This window comes from Lissotriton vulgaris, chromosome 11 (genome assembly GCF_964263255.1).
Source record: "Lissotriton vulgaris chromosome 11, aLisVul1.2, whole genome shotgun sequence".
Classification (NCBI taxonomy): Eukaryota; Metazoa; Chordata; class Amphibia; order Caudata; family Salamandridae; genus Lissotriton; species Lissotriton vulgaris.
The window spans coordinates 214,904,628-214,930,816 of NC_141699.1; the positions used below are offsets into that span (position 1 = coordinate 214,904,628).

Here is a 26,189-nt window from a genome sequence, read left to right on the forward strand (position 1 = left end):
AGTATTGATTGTCTAACGATTTTTTTTGCTTGTACTGTAGAATAGATTTTCTAATCATACTCATTCTTAGTATTTTCCAGTGTATGCTTTCCACATTGATACCAAAAATGAGTACATTGAAGAACATAAACACATTTGGTGCATGTTATTTTCACGGTCATAAATAAAATGGTGCATTGAGTCGCAATTACAACCATTTTCAAAACTTTTCAACAAATAATCAGTTTTGTCATGATCATTATAATTTTCACTTTAACATTCTGGGAAGATGCCACTGAGCATGTGAAACACATCAGAATTTTAATAACATGTATTAGTATTCTGTTAACATGGCTGCTGTCCCGTGGATATTCCAGCACTATTTTTTACATGTAATGTTCTTCTATTGTTTACTTACTGCTCTTTTGGGCTAAAATCTTAAATAAAGTAGCAACGTAACATTGGTAACACCAATAGTTTTGGTCCAGTATTATTCATTTTGCAGTTTGTTACAAACATAAACATAATGTAAACATCAGTCTTCTCGATGTCTTTAATTTTATGAAGCTATGGGACCGACGTCATACCAATGGAATCTGTTTGCTGCTCTCGTATTGTTTTTTCTGGTCGAATGCACATTGCCAGTCTCTGTAGACAGGGAATAAAAGAAAAGTAATAACATTAGGTATTAATATTAAATATAATTGTGCTAGTTCTTTGATCATGCACTTTGTGATACTACTTTGCAGTAGACAGGGTTCATGAAAATAAATGCCACATATTTTCAGGGAATATTTAGGGACCTGTTGAGGGTTGGGTGGTAATTGAAAATCCTCTGATTTTTTAAGGAACAGCTAAATCTGGTGGACATTCGAAATGCAATTGGCAAACGTTCCTCTGCCATAAGGATAGTATGGTGGAGGGAATTTTGTATGTGGATTCTCTGATTTAACCTTTCTTCTACAAATCAAAGGATTTTTTCCCACCCAGTAGTTAATCAGCTCTGTAATTTTTACATTTTGACAGTGAGTAGAAGAAAGATGTTCTTTAAATGGTAATGCTTGTTGAACTGCTGAGTAAGTAAACATATCCTGATAAATACTTCCAACTGCAGATTCATCATTTTTTGTATATTACTTTGGTGTCATACTGATTCCAGGATTCTTTAGGCAGCACACCTGTGTGCTGGGAGGTGGAGTCATATGGCTCAGTGCAGACATAGTTACTCTCCAGAAAGTGATGTGGGGACTTGCATATAAGCGCCAGCCAGGCACTATGACCTGAGATCCTTTCTGTCCACGCCAACATACTCAGATCCAGGGCTACCCCATGTCTCTTCACAAGACTACTTTTCCAAATATGTAGACATTCTAATACCAGTGTTTAAGGGAAAATGTGTCCCCCTAGATCTACAAGAGTTCAAGCTTTGTAGAGATTGTCGCAAGCAAATGCATGTCACGGATCCCCACAGATTTGTCTTTGGTATTGGACCACAACTCTAAGATCTGTAGTGACTATGCCTTGATGAGTCCGAAGGCAATCCAGGTCAGTGAGGTGAAGCTTTATATTTCCAAGCACCAGAAGACTCCATGCCATGACCAGTTGAAGTCGAGCTTACAGTCCTGTTCCTGCTTCTGAAGTCGTTGCTGGAGCAGATCTTCACCGCTGTTGAAATCATTGGGTAAGACAAAAAAGAAGCAGAAGAAGTCCAAGTGAGACTTGGCCCTTCCTGCCATTCTTGAACTCCTGAGAAGGGGTGATGGTGTAAACATGTCTCTTTGTCACCTCGATCTCCTTCGGAACAGATTCTAACTCTAGTCCCTTTGCAACCTGAGTTCTTGAGTCCTCTAATGACACTGCAACAAATCCATGAGTTCTGTGAAGCCATGCTGCATCTGTTTGGCACGAGGCCGGCAGCCTGTGGACCCAAGTGAACTGCGAGGACCAACAACTGGGACTCCACAGGAAGGTCCACCCTCAGCACCAACTGGAACCTCTAAACTCATTTCAGGTCCTACACTAGGTTCAATTCTGACATTGGTCTTGGTGCCACACCCTTGCCAAACCCTGAAGCATCCGTGCAGATGCTGACATAGTCCATGGCGATGACGAAATGCAAACGATAGTGCTATCCGAATCCAAGCTGATTCAGCTTTAACTATGAGTAAGGCTGTGTTCTGAACCCACCGAACCACAGCCTTTCTGTAACCCATCGGACCCTGACACTTTGCCCTTGCCTCAAGGAAGAGTACAAATGATCAGCAATCCCTTCGGCATATATTCTGATAAGGACCTCTATGATGAAGAGGATGTGTTTGCTCATCCATACACTGAAGACAACTGGTATGATAAGCTCCAAGAAGCCAGTGGAATGGATACTTCTGCAGACCCTGGACCAGCTACTGAGGAAAGTGCCTCCTTTGCAGTTGTGTATGAAGGGCACCTCAGGTTCTTGATCTCAAATTGCCTACTATGGAGACGGAAATAAATGTTCTCACCATAGTCCTACACTTTGGGCAGACCACTACTGAGCCCTTTCCTTTTAATGAGGCCCTCAAGAACACTCTTCTTTGGAGATGGGTAAATCCATGTCCCTGACTGCCAGTAAATAGACAGATAGCGAGGTGCCACTGCCCTGCCCCCGATGACTTGGCTTTGCTAACATAGCAAGCGACCCCAGAAGTGGAAGCTGGGTGTTACTCTTGCTAATTTATGGTGCTCAAGAAGGACCGAGGCTTTTGTCCCATAATAGTCCTCCTCTCAATTACTTTCTGCAGAGTTCAAGATGCTCAGCCTCCCTCGGGTTTTGTTTGTCCTCGACCATCAAAACTAGATGGTAGCTTTGGGCCTGCAAGACGCTTATTTTCACATCCACATCCTGCAGGCCTACATGCGTTACGTGTGGTTCACGGTGGGGCAGGAGCACTTTTAGTTTGCTGTACTCTTCTTTGACCTCACTAGTGATCCTCAAGTGTTCATGAAAGTGATGGCAGTGGTTGCAGCACGCCTTTGGAGGTTGTGTAGTTCCAGTCTTCCCCTACCTCAGTGACTGGCTGAGGATGGCTGGATCACCCCATCATTGGGGTTCACTATCAATATGCAAAAGTCACACGTAAGTGCTTCTCAGATGCTCTCCTTCATTGGAGCTATTTTGGACGCTGTGCAGTTTCATGCTTTTACCCTGCAGCGGAGAGTCCAGGACATTCAGACTATGATGCAGATGTTTCAGCCTCTGCCTTGGATCTCAGTGAAGATGTGTCTGAAGCTTTTGGGCCATCTAGCCTCGTGCTGGTAAAGCATGCCGGTGTGCAGACAAAATATTGGGTTGGAAATTTCGAACTACAGAAATATCGAGTCCCAAATATCGTCAGTGAGGAATAACGACAGCAAGAATATCGTGGTCTAGAATATCGGTTTGAAAATAAAAAAATATCTGTAAAAAAATATAGAAGTCAATAATATCGTTTGAAAAAATATAGTTGTTTAAAATATCGTTTTTTTAATTAGTGTTATGTATTTTAGTATATATTTTAAATGTACGTGATGTCTTTTTTGTATAAGTATTGTTTATGTTTTTTTATATGTGTTACATTTTTAGTAGTTAGCAATTTTATTATAATTAAATGTTACATTTTTTAGTTCCGTAGCGGGTTGTGGCTTTATAGGGGAATAGGATGGGAAGTAATTTAATTATAATAAATTAAAATGATATTTTTTTATTTATTAATATTTATTTAATTGAGATTTTATACTGTTAATTGTGGAATGTAATTGTTTTAAATTAATTTTTAATTTGTTGGTAATTAATATTAATGAATTAATTGAAAATGAAATATGGATTTTTTTTAAACTAATTGTTGGTGCTGGTTGTTGTGTTTATAGGGGTAAAGGGTGGGGAGTTAATACATTTTTATGTGTTTTAATTTGTTTTTTAATTAATCATTTTATTTAATTGATAATTAATTATGTTAATTATGAAAGTACATTTTATTTTTAATTTAGATGGTTGTGAATTTTGTGATGTTATAGGGAAGGATGTAAATAAAACAAATGTATGTAATAATGTTTTTGTTTATAAATAATTTCTAACAAAATTTGTTTGAAAAATATGTTTATATTTTATTTAATATAATATTTTTGGGTATTTGTGATATGTATTTAACATTATAATATTTATTTTTTAATTCACAATATTGAATATATTTGTATTTTAGTTTTTAACATATTTATATATATTTTTTATTTATTTTGTTTTTCCAATATTCTTTGTTGTTGATATTTTGTTTGTTTTTAGTTTTGAATTGACTGTAGTAGGAATAGTAATTTGTTTCCCTCTGCAATCTAACACTTTCCCTCCTGTTACAATTACTGGAGTGGGAATAGTAAAATTCACCCCTCCACTATCCAACACTTTCCATACTTTTGCACTCATTGTAGTGGGAATAATAATTGTTACACCTCCGCTATCCAACACTTTCCCTACTGGTACACAGACTGGAGTGGGAATAGTAATTTTTACCTCTCCGCTATCCAACACTTTCCCTACTGTTGCATTGAGTAGAGTGGGAATAGTCATTTATACCCCTCCGCTATCCAACACTTTCCCTACTGTTGCACTGTCTGAAATGGTAATAGTAATTTTTACCCCTCCGCTATTCAACACTTTCCCTACTATTGCACTTATTGCAGGGGGAATAGTATTTTTTTTCCTCAGCTATCCAACACTTTCCCTACTGTTGCACTCATTGGAGTGGGAATTGTAGTTTTTACCCCTACGTTATCCATTACTTTCCCGACTTTTGCACTCACTGGTGTGGGAATAGAAATTTTTACCCCTGTGCTATTCAATATTTTCCCTATTGTTGCATGCATTGTAGTGGGAATAGTAATTTCTACCCCTCCGCTATCCAACACTTTGCTTACTGTTGCACTTGTTGGAGTGGGAATAGTAATTGTTACCCTTCCGCTATCCAACACTTTCCCTACTGTTGCAATGACTGGAGTGGGAATAGTAATTTATACCTCTCTGCTATCCAACACTTTCCCTACTGTTGCACTGACTGCAGTGGCGATAGTAAATGTTATACCTCCGCTATCCAACACTTTCGATATTGTTGCACTCACTGGAGGGGAAATAGTCATTTTTACCCCTCCGCTAATCCAACACTTTACCTACTGTTGCGTTGACTGGATGGGATATTAAAGTTGAAATATTTTAAAATAGTTTAATGTTTTGAAATATAATAGAATGATTTTTAACATGCATTTTATTTTATTGGTATGTGTATACAAATATTTATTTGTTCCATTTTATAAATTTCTAAAATTATAAAATACTTTTACATTAATAGTTTATTAATTGTTTTACAGTAAATATATATAATAAAATATTATATATGTGTGTTCAACGTTTTAAAGTTAAGTTTATTTGTTACTTTTGTTTAAATGTATACTAAATATATTTATTTGTTTTAATTAAGTTTATTATTTAATATATTAATATTTATTGTTATTTTATATGTATATTAAAACAATATTTTTTTACATCTATGCTATGACATCGATATTTTGTTTCTGATATTTTTGTACTTACCTTGTAAATATAGGATGTTGAAATTTTTGACATCTATATTTATGACTCAATATAGTGGCATGGGGATGTTTTGGATGTTGATGTTTTGTCAGCGAACCATGTCCAGATTTCCTAAGAGACTGCAAAAGAGCTGCAGTGGTGGCTGCTGGAATATGTTTAGGTCAGCGGCATACCCCTCTCCGTGCCTAACTTAGAGATAACAATGGTGACTGGTTCATACCTTCTGGGTTAGGGATGTCATCTGGGAGAGGTGGAGATCAGAGGCATCTGGTCTCCGGCAGAGGCCTGCACCACACCAGCCTCGTGGGGTTGTGATTCATCTGCCTGGCATTGAAAGCCTCTGGCCATCCATCAAAGGGAGACTGGTGCAGAGGTACAGGAACAACAAAACTGCCATGTGGTACTGCAATATGCAGGGGAAGATGAGGTCGTAGGCCCTGTGTCAGAAACTGCTACACCTCTGGACGTGGCTGGAAAACCAGGGAAATTTTCTACTGGCTGACCACCTGACAGTATCTTTCAATGGAAAGGCAGACAAATTCACCCGCTGATGTCTAACAGACACGGATGGCAGCTACACCCAGAGTTGCTGTAAGGTCTGTTACGTGAATGGGGAAAAAACTTGACTCGATCTCTTCACCTCTGCCGAGAACGTGCAATGTGAGCATTTTTGCGTGTTTGAGTACCAAAGATAGCTCTTTCTCCAAGAAGCATTCTGCCTAGAGAGGAGTTCCGATCTCCTGTATGCCTTTCCGCAGCTAACCCCCTTCCCCGATTTCTGAAGAAGATTGGGAACAACCGGGCCCAAGTCATACTAGTGGCGAACATCTGTCCTCTGATCAGGCTGCTGCTTTCGTTGGGCCTTCTGTTGCAGCAGCACCACAGGATTCTGCACTTGGGCCTATGCAATCTTCATCTCTATGCTTGGAGTTTGAGGGGCAGCACTTGGTTTTATTCAACCTCCCTTCCAAAGTAGCTAATGTGATTCTAGAAGCCAGGCATCCTGCTGTTGAACTTGAAACAAGTCTCTAGTTTAGTGCGGTACTCAGCATGTTGACCCACTTCAAGCCAAACTATCTGAAGTGTTGCTCTTTGTGTTGTCTTTCACCCATCAAGGACTTGCATTCGACAAAGTTGAAAGTTATTTGCTGATATTTCTTCTTTTTTGCGGCTGCCAGACAAGCCCTCTTTAAGTTAAATTACCTCTGTGATGTGTTTTTTTAAAGGACTGCAACATTTATTTCTGCCTACATCCTTCATCATGCCCCACACATTACTAATGTGTACACCATTTGAACCACTGCACAGCTGACAATTTTTCTTGCTGCATAACATCGGAGAGGTATGTGAGTAAACTGTAAGTCATGTCTGTCAACCCCCGTATACAGCATTCTTTCCAGGCAAGTGTTGAGGGCCGTGCTTTTGTTCTCCCGAAAGAGTTAACTCATTTTGATGTTGGCCAAAACATCACAATCCCAGCATTTTTCTATCATTGGCTCGATCCCAAAAAGCCGTTAGCTTCTATATTGATTGTACTAGGGGACATCAATCATGTTGATGATCATCTGTTTGTTGGATTCGATGGAGTGAACAAGGGCAGAGCAGTGCAGAAAATGACAATTGCATCAAAACCTGCTGGTCACTGGCTAAGAAGCAGCCCCTAAAAATGTTCTAGTTCCTTCCACCAGTGCTAAAGCTGCTACCACTGTGTTGGCACACGGAGTGGCTGCTCGGGACATTTGCTAGGCTGCTACGTGGGCATCCCTCCACACGTTCACTAAGCATTGCCTTCTGGACAGCCAGGTCCGACGGAAAGGGCACTTTTCCCGCTCAGTCATGCAAGACTTTGGTTTCAGCAAGTTCCCAGATTCGCAACTTGGGAGATACTGTTTTCGTATCCATTCAAAAGGTGAGGTATTTGCGGTTAGTGGTATCCATCGGAAGAACAAGTTGCTTACCTTTGGTAGAGTTGTTTCTGATGGATATACTATCCGCAGATTCCTCACCAACCCTCCCACCTTTCCATTGTGTGAACTGGACACTTTTCCTTCTAAAAAGGTCTGAAGTCTAGAGATCTGCACACTGGTCAGGACCAATCAGGTATTGAGATCTCCATCCTTGGCACAGACAGCCTTTACAGCAGTTAATATCACCGTACTTGTGTGGCACTTATGAGCCACCGGATGCCATCTACTGGCATACATGGCTACTTCTTGAAGCATTCTGGATGCAGTGTGACACCTGGGACATATACAACACGTGAGGATTCTGCAGTTAGAGTATCCACAGAGAGAGTGTTACCTAAGGTAATTAACTTGTTCTTCACAGATGTTGGTGACGCAGAATCTATGCAGGCTTTTTCAGTGATTTGTTTAGTTAAAAATATAGTGTGAGTTTTATAACAGCAAGCAATACTGTGAACAGGATTGTGCATTAAAGAAGCAGTGAGGGATGTTGACCTATCTCACACATTTCACCTGACTAACAGTTTACTTTTCTGTCATTAATACATCATCCACTAAGAGTTCTTCTACAGTTTGTTTCGTGGATTAGATATTGTACGCTAGTGCTTTGTTGGTAAAAATTGTTTAATGTTTAGTATCGTGCCTCGAACACAAACATCCCAAACAGCACTTCCAGTGCATTGGTGAGAACTCAACCATTCGACATATAGAGTTATGTATTGTCTTTGTGCATAATATTAAACTAATAATGATTAAACAGAAATGCAGATTTTTCACCCTTCCTGTATGCCCTGGAAATGACAAATAACTAAGGATCTAAATCTATGGGTGAAGAATGCCGTACCTGTTTCAGAGATCCAGGGGTCCATACCAGTTTGTAAACCATGTATAAAGGAATGCAGATAAAAGATGAAGCTCCTATCATGAATCCTACGTAGATAGTCCAGTCTGGGTATTGATAGTCAAACAGCATAAGAGGTGGCTGATCCAGAAGGGAACTGACAATTATAAACTGTAAAACATAATAAAGAGTAGGTGCTGTAAGTATAAATTCCATTACGACAAGAATAATCGTTAACATCAAAATAAAGAGTAGTTGCTGTAGTAGGGGTCTAATGTAAGAGAATCGAGCAATTGCAGATTTGCCAATTCAGCACCGTTGGATAGTGACATAAAACTCAGGTTTCGGATGTTCCTAATGGCTCAGCCAAAAGAAAGACCTCTGTTACAGGCTATATACCTTCTGTTCAGTGTCTGCCTCTAAGCGTTTTGAGGCTTTTGCCTGCCCTATGAGCCAGCACGGAGTAGGTAGGTCAAACATGTAAGAGGGTGGGGCAGGGCAGCTAAGAAAAAACAGATGGTAATTGAGTGATGTGAGAAATGAGAAAGTGGAGGGCTTGGAGGAAGAACTGGCAGTGTATAGCAGACTGCTAGGCCAGTGGGTGGGCAGGGTGGAGACGAAAAGCCGGATTTAGAATAGAGCACTGCACAGAGCCGTGGTGGGATGGGGAGAATACGCTCAGGAACGGAGGAATCATAATTGAGTCTTTTAGTGGAGTGGGGGAAGAGTAGGATGGGGCAGACGATCAGAACATGGCGTCGAAGGAAATTGGGGTGACAAAGAAAGTGGGTAATGTGGGAATGTTCAAACAGAGAGCAGGAAGGCGAGTCTAATGAAAACGAAGGTTGACAGGGTGTAGGTAGCAGTGGTGCTGGAAGGAGACAGGATAGGACCATGATCAAATGGATAGAAAGCGAGGGAAGATACTAATAATGAAGCAAGGAGATGAGTGATGGGATAGAGGCTTATAGTTTTATTGTCCACTGCTAGAGGGCAATAAAACTAAATGCCATTTCAACTTCCACCCAGGCCCATAATGTGTGAGTGGGGAATTTTCTTTTTCCATGCAAAAGTGGCCAATCACTTCCACTTTGCTGCTTAGCACTTAGATAGGAATATTTAAATGAATAGATTGCTCATAGTGCAGTGTATACCTACCAGTGTGCAGGACTGCTTAGGATTCTGCATCATAACGCCCTGTTCATTTATAGAACTATCACTGAGCAGTAAAAGCTGGAGTGAGGCAGGGAGATGTAAAGGGGAGGAGTGATCTTATTGGCGTATGTGTAAGCTAATCCTATTATTAACCTTACGATATCTTGCCCGTGGCAATAGAGCAGAGGAGTGCCTGACTTCTTTAAGTTTATATTAGATCAGGTAAAAAAAGATCAAGTATCAATCTTTTTCCTCAGTGATTTAGATTCAGTCAATAGTAGGTTTTGACGATCACAGGCACTTTTACTTGTCAGATGTGTGTTACTGTCTCCAGCGGAAGAGGTAATGCTCCACAAAGTATATACTATTCCTCAGCTTGGATTCACACTTCCATCTTTGTGCTCGTCAAATGTTACAATTAAGTGCAGATTAAGAGTGAGAATAACACTATGGCCCTGATCATGAGTTCGACTTCACTTGCAATTGTAATGTTACTCTGTGGTAATCCACCCCAGTACCATCCTTTCGTGAGTTAAACCCCCTGGAAAGCGGAATTACTGTGTTGGATCAATTTTTCTGGTTTTAAAACCGCACAGAATTCCCAGATCCCTGGAGTTTAATGCATACATGTAACACCCTGATCTGAGCAGGTGGTAAATATATGCATGAACCTTTGGCTAGGGTGGGGGTGAGGCAGGAGTTTGGGAGCGTGGGAGAAGAGGAAAGGTAATTTCTGATAGGAAGGATCACTGTATGCTCCCAATCAGCTAAAGATGGGGAATGAGGCTTGGCTGCTACTGCAGAAGGAGGCCGCTGATGTTCATTGGTCGTTACAGCATGCCAGCTCCTCACAACTAATTTGTGGAAAGGCAGGAGGTAGAACCGATGAGACAGGACTGGGTAGGTTCTTTCTTCACCGGCAAGCAGGCCTTTTGGGGTTGTTGCAGTTGCTTCAAGGGGAGAATGCACATATGCTTGCATGTGCAGTCTTATGTGGGTTACTGTCGTGTGAGACACATTCTCTCCCTTGGAGGCTGTATCACATGTGACTGTTTAAATGAAAATGAGAATCTGGAATTTGTGGACAAAATACGTAGACACAGTAATGAGAAAAGCTGATATTCAGGAGGAACAGTTATTTTCCAGAATTGATAAGCTTGTTTAGGTTGAAATCAGACTATCAAGCAGCCAAAACCTCGGGCACCTGTTTCGGGCTCATGCGCACGACCCACAAGATTCTCCCCTTACTGCCACCTGCTTCCAGGAAACTGCTTATCCAGGGACTAGTACTGTCACGCCTGGACTATAGCAACATGGTCTACCTGGGAGCCCCTGAGGCCACCCTGACGAAACTGCAGCGGACACAGAACGCTGCAGCACGTCTGCTCACCAACCTTCCCCCTAGAGTGTCCGCCAGACCTGCCCTCAAGGCTCTGCACTGGCTCCCTGTGCGCCAAAGGGTGCATTTCAAAGCCATGTGCACGACACACAAGCTGATCAACGGATCTGGTCCCGCGATCCTCAGCAGTATGATCACTCCCTACAAAGCACCCAGATCCTTACGATCCGAGAATGAGCACCTGGCCAACATTCCCAGATTCAAAAAGACACGTACAGGAGGACGACGCTTCTCTGTCCAAGCAGCCACTGGATGGAACGCCCTACCACGTTCCCTCAGACTTGAACCCAACTACCTGGTATTTCGCAAAAAGTTGAAGACACACCTATTCCCTAATTAAACGTCTCTCCTCCCTTCCTATCCCTCAACTGGATTTCAACTCCTACAGCGCGGGGATGCCCTTGGGTCACCAGGCGCTTTACAAATCGTTATTAAATTAAATTAAATTAAATCAAGCACAAAATCAAAAGGGGCTATTTCGTTTTTCAAAGTTGTTCCTTATGGCTCTACTTACTACACCTAACCATTGAAAAATGTACCTATTGGTTCTCTTTCTGCTCCATTTGCAAGTGGTATATTCATGTATGAGTTAGACTGTTGAAAAGTGTGTGAATATCCACAGTATAATGAGTGGGTGGAAGTACCTACCAGTCAATTCCTGACTCACTCCCTACCCCTCCTCTCTGAATGCCTGCTAGTGTGATCTGAAAGTACAGCTCTGAACTTTAGTGACCTGAACAAACTTTACACACTTGTAAATTACAACAGACATTTGCGATGAGTGACCCAACCAAAAATTCAAAGATCGCTTAAGCAAAAGTACGAATTACTAGAAATAAGTGCCATCATAGGAGATCAATCTGATTTTATGTGGCCTCAACACTAACTATAACAGTCAATGAATATTTTCTTCAATCTGCATTTATTTTATGCAATGCATGTTTAAACATGTTTAAAGCCGGCTTTTAATGAGCATTCTTTTGCTGTTCCATTTTATTATACGAATTATGTGACAGATAAAAATACACAGCACTTCCTTTACTACATGGAGTAAAAAATGAGTAGTAGTATATACATAGGACATTTTCACTTGTGCGTTATTTCCCTTAGAGCTGTGGTTTGCGTGGGCATACCACCTCTTGGTAAATTTTAAACTTGGTTTCAGTGGCGCACTCCTTGATTCATCAATGTACTCTATATTGATCTGACCATCTCTTTCAAAATGTTTAGCGTGCCACACAGTATTTGGGGGTTGCCAGTCCCCCATTCTGACAATTCGATGAATGTTCAAGAAGGTATGACATTATTGTGCATGCACAGCGAGTTGTCGGGAAAGAGTGAAGTATACCTTGCCATTCACAACATTTACATATTTTTATAGACTGTTATTATCGAACTTGCCCCAATAGAAGAGAGTAAGATATACGACTCCGTTGTGGTAGTAAGTATGTTGCTGAGCGGTGAGTCCATGTTTTTACAATTCTGGTCGGCAACTTTGGAATGCTTTGTTTGATTGGCCATGTATTCACGTATGACTAACTTATTATCTGTTGTGGTTGCCTGGTAGGTTGATCAGCAATTTTGGCTATTGAGGGACTGCCCTGCCATCACATTTTCTATCTTTTTCTGGTGTGCTATTTCCCTTTGTGTTTTGAAAAGCTATTTTGAAAGATTAGTTAAAAACGTAATTATGTGCCTCTTTTTAAAGAAGTGACATTAATGCAGGAATACATGTTTCTGTTAAATTCGAATTCTTAAACTGTTTCTATTCTTGTTCTTATGAGCTCCATGTACAAACAGTCCAATTATAGTGGCTGTTTTTTTAAATGCTGTATTTCTTGTATTACATACGGTTGTTATATATAATTAATTATTTTTTCTTTTTTCAGATAATTTTTGTCTTGTCACATATATTTGTTGGTGGTTCTCATTTGTGTGTTATATGTAACTTAAACATGTTTTGGTTCGGATTCTTCCCTTTGTGTATGTATATTTATGTATGTATTTTCTTTCAGCCCTGATGAAGTTCTCCATGAGAACGAAACGCGTTGGCTGAAAATCCCTGTCTTTCTGTGAACCGTTTTTTACTATCATCAATAAAGAAATTTTGAAAAATCCCAGAGCAAATTCCTGGACATTACTTTTTCCTGCGCACACCCTTCAAGGACTAATCTATGATCTGGAAAACAGTGGCACCATAAGGCCGTTGGTGTCTGGGTCTGTAGCGCGGATTACATTTTGATAAAATAGGAAACTGGTATAGAGCTGCAGGTAGGGTAGTCCATCGTCTAGTGTGTTTCCCTTGTTGTTTATGTTGCTGAGTGTATTTAAAACCCTAAACGGTTAAATATTGACATTATCAGGCACAGTGGTTTTGGTGTTAACTTTCGAGTCACCGGAAATCACATATTCGGTAGTTTAAAGTCAGCGTGTACTTTGGTAAATGGCATGGAATGTTGATTTCACCTTTGTAAAGGAATGAATAACAAGGTTGACAGTGGAGAGGTCTTGTTATGATGGTTTTTAAAGTCAGTTTGTACTTTGACTAATGGCTTGGAGTGTTGATTTTACCTTCATATAGCAATGCACCACAAGGTTTAGAGTGTGGAGAGGTTTTGAAATGGACGAGACCCACGGGATGTAGGAAGGTGTTGGTAGATGTTTAAGGTTTATATATATATACTGTTGATTTCGGATGTAATATCATTATTTCAGAGGCCCCTGAAGAAGGGACTACTTTGTCCGAAATGCATTGGGCAGCACACCGAGAAGAGGGAGTCATCTCAAAGTGGATTTTTTTCATCATCAATATATTTTGTATTTTGGTTGCTGTCCAGCAAAAAAATTGTTTCAGACGTTTTTGTTAAAGTACATGATTATTTGTTTGTCCAACAAACCGGTATATGATGCAATTACAACTGAAATAAGTTGTTTCATGATTACTTGATTATAATGTGCGTAACAGTAGGAAAACTTTGAAGTGAAATACTTTGAAATATACACTGCTATGCTCACAGTTATTCAGGTACACGTTTACTTGAACATTAATTGAAATACCACCTTTTGGTGCCTGGTGGTACTTGCGCTTACAATCGGAAATTAATACAATTTGCACTCAACTCCTGATCGTAGCTACCTTTGAAAATGCAACAATTTATATTTGCGCCCATTTAGAACTAGTGCATACGTCTAAATGACCATATTAAAAATTTACTTGCCACCAATTATAACTGCAATATACCATTCACAGATAATTATTAACTAACTTCAGCAGGTCATTTCTTACTAGACATTTTGTGGTTTTACTTAATGTTTTTGTAAATAACAAGGCACTTACAGCTAAGAAGGCTGGGCTGATAGCAACCCAGCAAACTCTCCAGAACATTCCAGGGGCAAAGCCCAGCATGGCTTTCACGTCATTACAAAATCTCTGTATTCCTGAAATTGAAGGAAACATACATACATGCTTTAATATACTCTACAAATGTAAACGTTTATATATGTTATTCAGTTAATAAAAATATGTCAACTATACCATATGTATTTGCACATTTGTACAATGGCCGATTCCGCACCGGGGAATAATTCGCTCAAGTTGTGCACAAATTCTGCGACTGGCAGACATGGACGCCAACTGCCCGACCTAACACGAGGCTTGGTATACATAGCACAAGAATATATAAATGACAGCCAGAGATGACTACTGCCATTGTTGGCAGTAGGACGTAGCACCGTTTAATAAAGGATGTTTGACAGTCATTACACATCAGAAGAAGACAAACATTTTGTGTATTACGACAAAATCATTACACATCAAAAGAAGACTAACATTTTGTACATTACTGTAAACGTAGTAAAAAGATAAGTTCCGGTACATATACATTGTAAGCATAACCCAATGAAGATCGCATTTTCAATAATTAAAATTCCTATTTACATCCCAAGCAGAGGCAGGCGCATACTGCTGACAATTCATATCCCCAAAATGGGCCAGCCACCTGGTGCATCACACCAACAAGGATACACATTAAGGGCTAGATGTAGGTAATTGTAAATTCCCGATTCGAAAATACTATATTTTACCGATTGGGTATTTTCGAATCGGTAATTGCAATGTAGATAAAAATTTGGTAAAAATTACCGAATCGTGGAGGCCCATAGGAATGAATGTCAATTACCGAATCGGTAAATACCGAAATAGGGAAAAAGTCAAGGGTGGCAGGGTGTAATTTTGACACCCTGTAATTTTGATACCCTGTTGCATCCCTGATTAGTGCTGGTGTGCACATGTGGCACACATATATGCCCTAAGGGCATGTATGTCTGTCACATGGCACAGGTGTAAATGCACATATTTGCATTTACATAGGAATTTGTTATTTACCACCTACTAATAGTTGGTGGTAAATAACGAATCCTTTTAGCCCAGAAGCACTGTTTGAAGTGCTACCTACATTTCATTTACCGATTCGGTAAATACCGATTCGTTATTTACCGAATCGGTGGCCGTTACCGACCCGTAATATCCTACCTACATCTGGCCCTGTGTGAAGTGCTACCTACATTTCATTTACCGATTCGGTAAATACCGATTTGTTATTTACCGAATCGGTAAATGTGCCCCCTACATAGGAAAAGTCTATTATCAGTCGGTAACGGACGATTTCGGCCGTTACCGACCGGTAATAGCCTACTTACATCTGGCCCTAAATCATCAAAGGCACATCTAATCTTTATTATGCTATGGGACGTAAAACTAAATATCGGCATAGCAAGACAGTCAAACACTGGGACCCAAACCACATATTGCATCATCCCTACCAGGGCATCCGTGGTTTACTAGCCAGCCACCATCCCATGCATACTGGACAATAGGCAGCGGTAGAGCTAGAGGGTGCATGACCACCAGCAGGTCAGTCTCACATGCCCAGCAAACTATTTTCCCTTGTAGTGCTTGCCCAGAAAAAGTAAGGTGTCCCTATTAGCTTCATTAAGTTTTATTACGTTTTTTTTATCCACCAGTGGGCAGAGAGGAACCTTGTGAATTTACCCAGCTCCACCACACCCTTTGTCTTTTCGGCAAGAGTCAACTACTGCATGAATGAATAAGTCATGCTCAGTGTCAGATAATACGCCCGAAACTGACTTGACTTCTCCTATCCTTGGTCACAAACGCAAGTGGCCAGGAGGATCACACCAAAAGTATGAGTGGCAAACACCTCCAGTTGGCTGGGCCAGCAGTGATATGGGATTTGTTTGATTGCTAAGCCTTTATCTGGTTTCCTTGCTCTTAGGTCTAAGAAGTGATTTGCAGAGATCTCCAAATACTGAATTCGATAGAGTCTTGAAAGCTGGTGTGCTGAATGTCCGCCCTCTGTCGGCTCCATCTGCACAGATTTATGATGGTCTGTGTGACAGCATTGTGACTTTGTGTAACTGAAATTGGTCTTCTGGACCTGACCTGACATTAGCTATTCCACCAAACTACAAAACCTTGCAAGTTAACAGAAGAGGTCAGATAGTAGAGGGCTGGCTATTATTTAAAAACAACTCACCTTAACTGATTCAAAACCTAAGAACATAATGATCCTTTAGTCTAAAAAATGTTCCCTTTCAGCTGAACGTTTGTAATACCTAGAAAAAAAAGAACCTGCTCGACACCTCCCACCCCATCTTCCGTGCCAACCATAGCACTGAGAATGATCTGATCACTGCCACCGACATCATATCCTTCTTAGACCTCAGAGAAACAGCAGCCTTGATCCCCTTTGCCCTCTCTGCAGCATTTGTTACCATATCTCATCACACCCTCATCAACAGACTGAACTACGTCGGCATCCAGGGGGATGCCCTCAAATAGATTGCATCCCTTCTCATGGGACAAACTCAAATAATCTGCTTGTGACCCTTTATCTCAGACCTCAAGAGCATCATCTGAGGTGCACCCCTAGGATCATCCCTCAGCTCCACCCTATTCAATACCTACATGACACCCCTCGCTGACTCCGTCAGAACCCACAGACTCAACATCATAGTCTACACAGACAACATACAACTCATCCTCCCACTCACAGAAGACCACTCCACCACTAGATTAATCTTCTGCAACACCATGACCAGTGTCACTAACTAGGTGAGAACCAACTGCCTGTAGCTCAATACAGACAAGACAGAAGTGCAGATCTTCGGGAAGAACACATCCCTGTGGAACGACAGCTGGTGGCCCTCCGAGCTCGGAACCACACCAACAGACCACACCAACAACCTCTGTATTATCCTTGACTATAAACTCACTATGAAGCTCCAAATCAACGCCATCGCCTCCTCCTGCATCCGCAACCTCCTCCTGCTCTGTAAGATCTTCAAATTAATCCCCATCAACACCAGACAAACCATCACCTAGGCCCTCGTCACCAGCCAGCTCAAATACGGTAATATGCTCTACTCCGGTATCACCACCCACATCCTCAAGAGACTCCAGACCATACAGAACACAGCAGTCAGACTCATCCTCAACCTCCCCAAACGTACCCTATCAACCCCCACCTCAAGAACCTCCACTGGCTCCCCATCCAGAAGAGATGTCAGTTCAAGCTACTTACACACGCCTACAGAGCCCTACACTACCAGGGACTAGCATAAATCAATCGCTGCATGAAATTCCACCAGCCTGTCAAACACCTGTGCTCCACCTCTCTGGCACTTGCACACACCCCCGCATTCGTCGCAGCCATAGTGGAGGTCGTTCATTCTCCTACCTCACTGGCAAGGCCTGGAATGGCCTGCCCCTCTGCCTATGAACATCTCTCTCCCAGGAGGACTTCAGAAAGGGACTCAAGACCTGGCTTTTCAACTGATACCAGCTAAACTGCAGCGCCTGGATACCCTCAGGTGTGAAGAGCAATGTATTATAAATACTTCATTGATTGATACTTTTTCTTGCTGCTTTGTCCATCAGAACTTGAGAAACTTTTGTGGAATTATATTTATGAAATGATTGGTACTCTATCTCTTTAGCATCAGCATCAATATCTGATAGTTTTCAGAGATTTCATGGACAATACAATGTAGCAGGGTTTCCGTTCTCCCACAGAACTGTGCATAGAGATCTAGAACCTCAGTGAGTTAGGATGATCCAAAACTCATCTCAGTGTCAGAGATCTCCTTACCTAGCTAGCTACAGTGTCTCATGGATCATTATGGAATGAACCATGTCTTAGACAAACCAGAACATGATCTTTAGAATACCTCAGGAATCGTGGAACACATGAACACTCTTTCGTTATATAATCATTTCAAACCAAAACTGGGAGTCAAAGAACACAAATGCAAGTTTGAAATATTTATTATTCAATGCAAAGTTCTCAAACGCAGTATCTTGTATAATACCAAAATGCAGATTATAAAAATCAGAGTTAGCAGCATAGTCACTAATCCATAGTAAGCAAAAGGTGCTAGCATGTTATAATGCAAAACCTATAGAATCGATGTCACCTATATTTCGCGCACCCTATCTAGTATATTATTTTATATCTAAGAAGGTCTCATTCGGGCTTTAGCAGGGCGGCCCCATACCTCTCAATGTCAGTAGGAGCAGTTCACATCAACAGCTACCAGCTCTCTTCATGCGCAGCACCAAGTGTCTGCGTTCATTCCGTGTAACTCTATCTTAAACCTGCGTAGAGCCCAAAATGTTGGCATCAACATTATTTGTGTTATGTCTAATGTGGTGCGAGGATCAGGCCTCCCAGCAACCTTGTGTTAGGTTAATCTTAGAGTGTGCAGCTCTCAGTGTGCAGACAGTTGTACCAAGTGTACCAGGCAAAGCTGATAGCATAGAAATAACATATTATTCTCAAATAAACCACCTCACCGCTTCTAGGGTGAAAGCTACAACAACAAGTATGTGTCGTGTGCAAAACTGAAGCCGAAGGCAAACCGGCTGTTTAAACATGTAATACACTCATGCTAACTTAACGCAATATATGTAATGAAGTATCCATATGACACCCCCCCATTGGTCCGAGCACCGTCAAACATAAGGGAAAAGGCAATACTAAATCAGACACAACAATTGAAAGCAAAGTTCAATAATCTTGAGCTAAAATAAGCTAAAAATATGTATGAATGAATATGTATGAATGCCTACAGTGGCCTCAAATCTAAAAATAAAAACAAAACTTTTGTACCAAAAGTCGTCCGCCAGGTCTCAAAAATATGAAACGTAGGACCAGGTCTCATCAATTCAAATGTTTGTAAGAGAAAAAACAAGGCACTTATCCGATTTCCAAAGTCATGTGCCACATTGACGTTATCCCCAGCGACATCACGTGATTGTACTCTCCATCAGCTGAACATAGTTCATCCCTCCAATCCAGCGAGGGGAAAGTCATATTCCACAACAAAGCATTCCTCCCAGGCATCTCACGATTGGAAAGTATATGCAAAGAAAGTTGCAACAGCCTCCAGTATGAAATCACTGCCATCATCCGAAAATAGTTCTGCAATCCAATTTAGCAATGGGAAAGAACATACGTGCTCCTCCAGCATCGGATCCTCATGTACCGTCAGAGGACAACTCGGTGGGTTCACCAGATCGCTGTGTGTCAGAAAGGCATCCGCCGCTGCAGAAATCTCCCATTGGCCCAGAACTCAATTTATCGCTGCCAAGGCCATAACTCTCTCGCCAGAACAGATCAGCTCGTGAGCCACCACGGGACGCATTAACTGATCAAAATCGACGTCAGGAGCAGTCCTCAAGCATAGGCACAAATCAATTGCCCAATCGAACTCGCAGTTCAGGCAGTGAAACACAGGTTGGACACACGTGAAGTCGGTGAACCGAAATGACAATCTATAGGCCGTGCTTAATGCTGCAAGCGGCAATGTTCCATAGTAATTGAGCATCCGATTACGGCACAGTGTCAGGAGGCGTTGAACGGCGTCTTGCGCAGGATGGGCATCCATGTTTTATGAAGAAAAACACCAACAGAATGCCTGCTGCTAAAGCCAGCAACACAGGTAGTCCACCAAACAGACTCGAAAAAATAGTGTGGAAAAACGTGGGAATGATACCAAAAACCTTTTCAAACGTAGTCACAAGGCCACTGCTGACTAACTTGAAAAAATGTGCCAGCCCAGTAGTCGAAGAAGCATTAAATATCTGGTGTACCAGCTCGCAGAAATGAAACGGCAAATCAGTATTTAAAAGCGCCTGCACCTCTGTGCGGGTGTTGGCTATGTGAAGGACATAAGTTTCCCGGGCCGAACTCAGGGTCACTTGTTTCTGAGACAAAAGGGCCCTTATTCTGCTTAAACCATTGAATTTTGCTTCCAAGGTTGGGATCCGTGGCCAGATGGAGACATCTGAAGAACCATGCGTGGGTGGGTATAGAACATTCTTGCAGCACACTACACGCTCTGATACAGTTACCACATATGCCACACCAATTAATAAACCACAACATACTTCGTTGTTTAAAAGCAAATAACTACCATTAGCTAATAATGTGAATGTGGGAACCACTGCTGGAACTGGCGTGCCTTTTAAAACACATGCTAAATTTGGGCGGTCCTGATTACAAGAACCGTGTAACTGAATGTGTCTGCATATTAATGAATGGTCAGGTGACTGTGTGCATTCCTCACCATTAAGATTCACTTCTTTCCCATCCTTCAGACATCTGTATGTGTATGGTAATGACCATGCCTCATGTAGGAATGCATTGCCTAGTGGTTCATATCGTCCTATAGCAATATACCGCATACAGTTAGTAAATTTATATAAAGGAAATGGTAATGTAATTAAACCATGAATAAGCCACGTAGCAGTAGTGGTTTCAGCAACAGAAAAAGGCAAGGATTCTAGCTTCTCAATATGTAACATAGAAAATGATGCATCACGCATTGAAAGCATGCGCTGTTTTTCAGTAAGATTAAAAGGGGCGAAAAGGGATGAAACGTTCAATGAGGTCCAGGGAACTCGACCAGCCTTAATTGTCTGTAGAGTCCAGGCAAACTGCATTACAGAACGTAATTGATTTTGACCATGGTATAACGTGGACACTTCATCATGTACAATATCAACAACAGAAGAAACAATATTATCCAATGTGTAAATTCTGGAAGAAAGCATGTTAATACTGTTATCGACCACTGCAAGCACCTTTTCCAAATTTGCTTGATCAATAGCTCTCAGGCGTTTAGCTGCCTCAACTTGTGAAAATTTCCAAATTTCATTGTATACCGCATAAATAAAGCGTTTAGATCTACCCCTAGTCGGGCCTTTTATAAAATCATTTAGCTCTATATTCTCATTCAACTGGGACAGATGCAGTTTAACTGCAGCCAAAGTGGAATGTTGTAACCAGTTCTGACACAATTTACCTACTGAATAAGTGGTAACAGTGTGATCTGTTTCGAACCTGGGATCTGGCCTGATGTGCGTAAAACCTTCAGATAAACCCAAAAACCTACGTTCGCAAGCATCAGTGCTTTTTTGCCACAAAAGCCACCCCTCCGGATCAAAATGGGAAATATTAAAGGAGGAATTCTGCAAAAGCGCTTGTATCCCACTGATGGATAATGTAGTGAAATTACTCCAACCTGAATACTCTTCCAAGTCAGGGATAGTAGGGGTATTTAATTTTTTAGATGTAGCCAATCCAAAACATGTTGTTTGAGAAATAGTAGAATTTAAAAACAACATGTGATTCGGGATGAGACATGCACGATGCAAAGCCTCAGTGCCTTGTACCTGCCAATCTTTGGTACCCCAAACCGATTTAAGGTCAATAGTATCCTTCCATAACTCATAGCCATCCACGGATAACCTTTCTAGAAAGGACTTTGAATACAGCAATTTTGTGTCAGTTAGTCTAACTTTGGGCATGAACTTCTGGTTCACTTTAAAATAAAACGACTCAGGATTCGATTGATTAAAATCTGTAAAATAAGAGTATTTTCCCAGAAATGTACTTGAGCTCCCCTGTAAGGGAGTAGGGCAATGTTCCCACTGAGTGTAATTCACAGGAACCCTCCTGGTACTTGTCTTGTGTAAGAAATGATTCCCATAATGTTGATAACAAAACAAATCACCATAATTGACAGAATCTAAGTACAAATCCTCAGCATCAAAGGCCGCATAATATTTCAAATCAGAGAACAATGCTTCTACGGCCTGAAGATCCCAATCATCAGAACGAACATTTTGCTTAATCACATCTCCCATGTTTACTCTAAGCACATTAGGAACATTAATAACTTCTGTGGGGCCATGTATCTGAAACCTAACCGCATCCCACACAATCCCATCAAGGACTGGCCAAGCAGTAATCTGTACTGAATGTAAGTCTCTCTTTAGTCTGTGTACTGAATGTGAGGAGGATAGAGGGGCCAATGTTCCATTAAGGTACCGAATTCCTGTTCTTTCTTTCACATAATGGCCATCGATCAGTCGGAAAAAATAAAACACAAAACCAATTGACATAAAAAGATGAAATAAAAATAGTATCAGCCAAATGTATGTCCAAGGTGGAATTAAAAAATGTTTTTTAAACAACGTGGCATATTTTGCAATAGTCGATGGTTTCTTTGAAAGTTCCGAATCAGAGTCAAAAGAGAATCTGGATTGGTTAGCCAAACGAGCTTGTAAATCGGACATAGATAAATCAGCAGGATCTGCATAGGTCACCTCATCAATGTTAGTAACAGGAATAGTATTTAATAAAGGACTAGTTATGGCAGGCATCTCGAGGGACACCTCCTGATCTGCACCAGATGTAATAGCCAGCACAGAGTGTCTCACCATGGAAGGACAGGATACAGCCGGTGTCATGCTATGAAGAATCGGCCACCCTGTGTGTCTTGACATTGTCAATAGAAATAAATCTGTTTTCTTTACGACCTGGAAGTGGTGGTAAAATGACTGTTCTTGTGCCCTTCACTCCAAGTACTCGGACTGGTGCTCGATATGAGGGACCAAACTCTTTCTTGTTATCGATCTTCTCTCGAACCAGTTCTCCAACTTGGGGTAGCCAGCCAACTACCGGGATCTGCAACGCATCATCCGATGTGGAGGGCAAGTGTTCCTTTGCAAGACTGTCTCTGGTCTTTTGTAGATCCTGTAAAACATTGCAATGTTCATCTACGTCAAAGGCCGCGGCCTGGGCCTGGCAGTCTGCACCATCAAGGTCAGGGACGTACATCTTGATACCAAAGAGCATTTCGTATGGGGTCCGCCCACCCAGAGACCTTCTAGGGAGATTATTAAGCGCACGCTGCACGCCATAGAGGTGGGTCAGCCAGTTTCTACCAGTGCCTATAACACGGGCTGTCAAAGATTGCTTTAAGTCGCGGTTCATTCTTTCTACTACAGAATTGCCCTCAGGCCTGTAGGGGCTTGAAAACTTCACCTGTACTCCCAACGAAACCATAGCATCCTTATACGCCTTAGAGGCGAAAGCCGGACCCTGGTCCGAATGGAAAGTACCACAAGCAAAGATTCCCACAAAGACACGCAAATCCTTAATGACAGTTCGCGAATCAGCGCTTCGATGAGGCCATAACCACACAAAGCGTGTGCATGAGTCAACTGCTACTAAGATGTATTTATACGCAGTATCAGAAGAAAAAGGACCGCAGTGATCCAAATAAACACAACCAAGTGGTTTATTAGAGATGTACAACTGTGTCTGAGGCGGACGCGCAGCAGTAGAAGGCTTAATCTGCTGACAAATGTCACACATAAGGACATAATCGCGCGTCTGTTTGTACAGTCCCCGCCACCAGAACCTCTGTTGTAGCTGAGATACAGTGGCTGAGACGCCCGCATGCGCAGACGCCACACCTTCATGAGCCGCTGTAATCAGAGAAGCTCTGCGATCCGAGTTGGGAACTAGACGCTCTCCAACTTCAGGAATTTTCACATAAGGAACCTTATCGGGACTTAAGTGGTATGTGTACTTCGAAGGGAACCCCGCAGGATATTTACCTCCCTTCGCCGTGGCAGCAACAGCCGCCAAGATGTCATCATCTATTTTGCTTTTGGACCTTGTGACCGCTGCAACTAAGTATTTTGATACCGCTGCCTTCGCTGCTTCATCAGCAAGCGAGTTGCCAACAGCGTGGACCCCCACGCGCTGGTGGCCAAGAGTATGAATCACAAACACGAGCGGCAGTTTCTCTTTAAGTTCCGCCACCCGGACCCAGATCATTTTATGTTTTATTGTGCTACCCTTGGAATCACGAAAATCATTCTGAATCCAAAAGAACAAGTTCTCATTGTAAGACTGGACACAGTAGTAAGAATCACTTACGATTAAAGTCGTCACACAAGGATCAGCGTACTCCAATGCAAGCATAAGAGCACGAAGCTCTGCTAATTGTGCGGTGCAGTCTCCTAGCGTTTGCGTGTGCACAACACTGGATTTGAACTCATCGTTCACCATGGCACCGACCACAATGGCGCAAGCGGAAACGTAGGCGTGTTTAGAGCCATGCGCAACCTGCGCCGAACCATCCGTGTAAATGATACAGTGGAAATCCTCTAACGGCCGCATTGCTAAAGGAGCAGGATGAACAAATTCATACTGTAAATACTCCTGCGACCGTAAAGCGGCGTCAAAAATAAACGTGACATCCTGAGATGTCAAGGATGTAGCCCACTGAATCCACCGAGGGTGCAAAGCTTTAGAATTCGGTACACTGGCTTTCGTGACCGCCTCCAAGGCTGGACACGGGGTGACAACCAACATGCGCTTTCCCTGCGACAGGGCACGTTCCTTAAGAATTGCCATCTGCACAGCCGTTAAAACTTTCTCCACAGTGGAAAAACGCAGTTCAGCCGAAGTGTACAAGTGTGACTTGTAAGCAATAGGTACAGTATCCCCTTCATTAAAAGTCAGGTACGTGAAACCCACCGTCCCAGGGATAATTCTTATCACCAGGTTGGTCTGGTTATCACGAGTCTGTAAGTAGTCAGAAGCCAGCATATCAGCCTGCAAGGACTGCAGAATGGCTGAATGCTCAGGCAGCCAGCATGATTTGGAAAAAGAAGGTTGTACCAAGGCATATAAAGGCTTGATACGCTGGGCATATTCCGGAATGTATGTCCTCCCGAAATTTAAAAAACCCAGTAAAGATTGTAATTTTTTCAGCGTTGTCGGAGAGCGCAACTGCGCGCACTTCTCCAGGAACTGAGGAGCCAATCCCTTTCCTTCATGGTTAAGTTCATAACCTAGAAACAACACTGTGTACTCCGCAATGTGCGATTTTGCAAAGTTAAACTTGTAACCCATGTCTGCAAAGTTACAAATTATGCTGTTTACTCGACACAGATGCACCCAAAGTTCGTCGTCTGTGAGATAAATATCATCCACATACGAACATGCAACTGGATCGAAACTCTCTAAAAGAGAGACTATGCGGGCGGAAAACACTCCAGGACTATTTTTATATCCCATTGGGAGTCGATTAAACTTTTTTTGTACGCCGCCGCACGTAAAACTGGTCCATTGGGAACTTAGACCATCTAATCTATGTGCATAAAAACCATTGGAAATGTCAAGCGTGGTTTTGAACCGTTTACGCTCAAGACTATTCACTAGGGCAGAGCCGTGAGTATTCTGTACTGCACAGTTACGGCAATGCGAGTTCAAATGCCGGTAATCCAAAACAAGACGATATGAGCCGTCCGGCTTGTTAACAGTAAAAAGGGGATTATTCATCGGTGACACACACGTTTCAATCACACCTTGATATTCCAATTGTTCAAGGATAGCCGCGACCGAAGCTTTAGCTTCACGCCATATGGGATATTGGGAATGTGGCTGCGGCTGTGACCGTAACGGAATCTCATGGCTCGGGGACAATTTATCCCAGCCACACTGATTCCGGTACACAGCCGGCGCAAGCGCCAGAGCCCACTCTTCTGCAAAATGCAGCGCTTCCACTCTTGGCACAGTGTGCGCGAAACTGGGGAGGATTACCTCCTCCCCTCGCGGAGCTGCGAGAACAAAAGGTGGGGGCCAGTCAGCCTCCGAGAGCAAAATGTCATACGTATCCGAAAGATTTTCCCAAAATACCCCTTTTACAGTTCGCTGCATGTCACCTTCAATTAACAGGACAATTTCAAAAAGTCTTTCAGGGGGAGCAACATGTGTATCAGCTGTTTCAATCACAATAAAAGTCTCAGTCGCTGTCACCTTCAACAGTGGACGGAGGGCCTCTCTCACTATGGTAATCTCCGCCGCGCTGTCC

At 41.9% G+C, this 26,189-nt stretch overlaps 1 protein-coding gene across 1 annotated transcript in view; it reads right to left on the minus strand.

Moving 5' to 3' along the window:
- Positions 1-465: 465 nt before the first annotated feature.
- The window catches only part of LOC147679544 (sodium-dependent serotonin transporter-like), an 842,014-nt gene continuing 816,290 nt past the window's right edge, over positions 466-26,189 (minus strand). The window contains exons 11-13 of the mRNA XM_086943132.1: positions 14,269-14,369; positions 8,381-8,548; positions 466-627 (exon numbers count right to left, since the gene is read on the minus strand). Coding sequence (XP_086799258.1) covers positions 547-627; positions 8,381-8,548; positions 14,269-14,369 — 350 coding nt within the window. The 3' untranslated portion in view covers positions 466-546. The remainder of the gene's footprint in view (positions 628-8,380; positions 8,549-14,268; positions 14,370-26,189) is intronic.